This window comes from Austrofundulus limnaeus, unplaced genomic scaffold, assembly GCF_001266775.1.
Source record: "Austrofundulus limnaeus strain Quisiro unplaced genomic scaffold, Austrofundulus_limnaeus-1.0 Scaffold716, whole genome shotgun sequence".
In the NCBI taxonomy this organism is placed as follows: Eukaryota; Metazoa; Chordata; class Actinopteri; order Cyprinodontiformes; family Rivulidae; genus Austrofundulus; species Austrofundulus limnaeus.
Window position 1 is genome coordinate 167,487 of NW_013953118.1, and position 3,821 is coordinate 171,307.

A 3,821-nucleotide genomic window follows, 5' to 3' on the forward strand; every position below is an offset into this window, starting at 1 on the left:
GCCCATTTCCGCCACCCTGATAAAAAAAATAAATAAAACTTGTATCTCATAATTATGACTTAGCTATCTCATAATTATAGCTAAGTCATAATTAAGCATAATTATAGCTAAGTCATAATTAAGCATGATTATAGCTAAGTCATAGCTAAGTCATATTATTATGAGATACTATCTCATAATTATGAAGTAGTATCTCATAATAATGAGACAGCTAAGTCATAATTATGAGATACAAGTTTTATTTTTTTATCAGGGTGGCGGAAATGGGCTTCCATACATTTGAACAAAAAAAAGGCTGTAGTGAGCGAGTACAACCAGCAGGTGGCGCTGATGCAGATCAATGAACGTCGGAACAAAACACCCACGAAGAAGAAGTGTTTTGGCGGAAGTGCCTTCCATTAGCATTAAGCTAACGATGGACAACACGTAAATGAATCATGACGCATTCACACAATGGATACACGGTGATGAGTCGTAGCGGGCTGTTTTTGTTGTAAAGAAACCGTTTGTTTGTTTATTTATTTTTATTTTACCGTAATGGCGAGCGGCGGAGGCGGCGGACTGGCTTCAAACCAGAGCAGCCAGCAGCAGCAGCAGCAGGACGCGGCGGACTGTGGCGGCGCCGCGGCGGTGTCCAACAACATGCAGCCCGCCTCCGCGCCTCCCGCACCGTCCGCCTCCCCGCCGGACCTCGGCCTCCACCGGGAGCCCGTGTACAACTGGCAGGCGACGAAGAGCTCCCTGAAGGAGCGCTTCGCCTTCCTGTTCAACAACGAGCTGCTCAGCGACGTCCGCTTCGTGGTGGGGAAAGGCCGGCAGGCCCAGAGGATACCGGCTCACAAGTTCGTGCTGGCCGCGGGCAGCGCCGTCTTCGACGCCATGTTCAACGGAGGAATGGCCACCACCTCTGCGGAAATAGAGCTTCCGGATGTGGAGCCGGCAGCCTTCCTGGCCCTGCTCAGGTAGSACGGTTCTGTTACAGGTAGCATTTCACCGGGCTGTGGCCGGAGAACCGGGTCACATTTTTAGCTAAAATCTCAACTTATGGGTCATTAGATGCATCTGTTTTTATTTGGATTAAAGGACAAGACTTGAGAAGTTTCCCATCAGTAGATTTTAGATTTAATTTAATAAGACTTAACARTAAATATAGATGCGCATGCGCGAAGCATCCAGGTCACAGGTCAACAACGAACACATTAACCGGTTAATTTACGCCGGTATACAAACTTAATGCTTTCCTTCTGAACTGCTTTGTGTTAAACATTTATTTAAGTTCATAAATGAGTTTTTAAATAAACATCTTTAAGCTACAGATCTGCTGAACTGAACCAATAAACTGATCAAACGTCGTATCAATGCTGGTTTGTTTATTAACCTTTGACCCCTGCCCACAATGCAGTGCGAACAGAATAATAAATGTTCTATTAGAGCTGGTATTATCAAAAAAATCATAATTCAGTTTATTTTCCATTTACTATTGCTTTAATCAGGAATGGATAACAATGATGGAAGCAAAGTGTTTTTGTTGACACTATCAGAGGGCCACATAGTGCTACACACTTACACAAATATAATAAAAACTAACATTTAAAATGTATTATATATTCACAGTATCCATATAGCTGACCAGTCCACGCCTCCTGACGCTCAGGAGTAGAAAAGAGACATGAAGAAATTAATGAAAATTTAAATGCATCATGTGATTCATTAATTTGTTGCTCGTCACAACAGGCCTGCAGTCTTCTTACACAGCCCTGGTAACAGAGTTGTGTYGTCCCTTTAGGTTCCTGTACTCTGACGAGGTCCACATCGGACCAGAGACGGTGATGACCACTCTGTACACGGCAAAAAAATACGCCGTTCCTGCTCTGGAGGGTCGCTGTGTGGACTTCCTGACCAAACACCTGCGAGCGGACAACGCCTTCATGCTTCTCACTCAGGTAGTTGTCGGCTCCGTCAGCTGGACGACACCCAGCTGGAGGTGAAGATGATGAGTTCACGTTTTTCTGTCCAGGCCCGGTTGTTCGACGAGCCTCAGCTCGCCAGCCTGTGTTTGGACACCATCGATAAAAGCACCGCAGACGCCATCAACGCCGAGGGCTTCACTGACATCGACCTGGGTACGAGCCGCCACTTCCTGTTTACCTGCTGTTCAACTCTGCAAACAGCTGGCACTTCCTGTTTGCGTGTTGATTTGTGTGTGTGTTGTTGGTTGGTTGGTTTGTTTGTTGATTGGTTTGTTTGTTTGTGTGTTGGTTGGTTTGTGTGTGTGTTTGATTGGTTTGTTTGTTTGTGTGTTGGTTGGTTGTTTGGTTGGTTTGTGTGTGTGTTGATTGGTTGGTTTGTGTGTGTGTTGATTGGTTTGTTTGTTTGTGTGTTGGTTGGTTGGTTGTTTGTTTGGTTTGTGTTTGTGTGTGTGTGTGTGTGTGTTGGTTGGTTGGTTGGTTGGTTGGTTGGTTGGTTGGTTGGTTGGTTTGTGTGTGTCGATTGGTTTGTTTGTGTGTTTGTTGGTTGGTTTGTTTGTGTGTTTGTTGATTGGGTTTTTTTGTGTGTTGGTTGGTTTGTTTGTTTGTGTGTTGGTTGGTTTGTTTGTTTGTGTGTTGGTTGGTTGGTTGGTTGGTTGGTTGGTTTGTGTGTGTGTTGATTGGTTTGTTTGTGTGTTTGTTGATTGGTTTGTTTGTGTGTTTGTTGATTGGTTTGTGTGTTTGTTGCTTGGTTTGTTTGTTGGTCGCTTTGTTTGTGTGTTTGTTGGTTGGTTTGTTTTTGTATTTGCTGGTTGGTTTGTGTGTTGGTTTATTTGTTGGTTTGTTTGTTTGTGTGTTTGTTGGTTGGTTTGTTTTGTTTAACTGTGTGTTTAATTGTGTGTCTCTCCTCAGACACTCTGTGTGTGTGTCTAACTGTGTGTGTTTAATTGTGTGTCTCTCCTCAGACACTCTGTGTGTGTGTTTAACTGTGTGTGTTTAATTGTGTGTCTCTCCTCAGACACTCTGTGTGTTTAACTGTGTGTTTAATTGTGTGTTTAACTGTGTGTTTAATTGTGTGTCTCTCCTCAGACACTCTGTGTGTGTGTTTAACTGTGTGTTTAATTGTGTGTCTCTCCTCAGACACTCTGTTTGTGTGTTTAACTGTGTGTTTAATTGTGTGTCTCTCCTCAGACACTCTGTGTGTGTGTTTAACTGTGTGTCTCTCCTCAGACACTCTGTGTGTGGTCCTGCAGAGGGACACTCTCAGCATCAGGGAGAACCGTCTGTTTGAGGCTGTGGTGCGCTGGGCCGAGGCAGAGTGCTACAGACAGCAGCTGCCCCCCACAGCCGACAACAAGCAGAAGCTGCTGGGGAAAGCCCTCCCCCTCATCCGCTTCCCCCTCATGACCGTGGAGGAGTTCGCAGCAGGTAAGTGCCCCGCCGGAGCAGGCGTCTGGTGTTCATGACGTTTTTTATTTAACTGATTTAATTTCTCGTTCCTGGTGTGTCCATACAAGTGCGAGCGCAGAAACCAGTGTGACATTCTTTCTTGTGCAACAGGGCCCGCCCAGTCTGGGATTTTGTTCGATCGGGAGGTGGTAAATCTGTTTTTACACTTTACAGTAAACCCCAAACCACGGGTCGACTACATCGACAGGCCTCGCTGCTGCCTCAGGGGGGAGGAGTGCAGCATTAATAGGTTCCAGCAGGTTGAGAGTCGATGGGGGTACAGCGGAACCAGCGACAGGATCAGGTGAGGTCCGGGTGGCGTTAGCCCCGATGCTATCACCGTGTATATGTATTAGCTCAGCGCTACACAGTCTCCTCTCGTCACTGAGGTCCTCCATCCACATG

General features: G+C 45.7%; 2 protein-coding genes across 3 annotated transcripts in view; one reads left to right on the forward strand and one right to left on the reverse strand.

The window, feature by feature from the left end:
• LOC106532079 (transmembrane 6 superfamily member 1) overlaps positions 1–1,833 on the reverse strand; it is a gene marked incomplete at its 3' end in the record, with an annotated part of 7,764 nt that extends 5,931 nt beyond the window's left edge. The window contains 1 exon segment of the mRNA XM_014028071.1: positions 1,785–1,833.
• The window catches only part of LOC106532078 (BTB/POZ domain-containing protein 1), an 8,632-nt gene continuing 5,064 nt past the window's right edge, over positions 254–3,821 (forward strand). The window contains exons 1-5 of one of the 2 annotated variants that reach the window (XM_014028069.1): positions 254–962; positions 1,787–1,943; positions 2,018–2,123; positions 3,198–3,395; positions 3,528–3,720. In XM_014028069.1, the coding sequence (XP_013883523.1) occupies positions 538–962; positions 1,787–1,943; positions 2,018–2,123; positions 3,198–3,395; positions 3,528–3,720 (1,079 nt within the window). In that variant the 5' untranslated portion in view covers positions 254–537. The remainder of the gene's footprint in view (positions 963–1,786; positions 1,944–2,017; positions 2,124–3,197; positions 3,396–3,527; positions 3,721–3,821) is intronic. The other variant, XM_014028070.1, reaches the window with a different exon arrangement.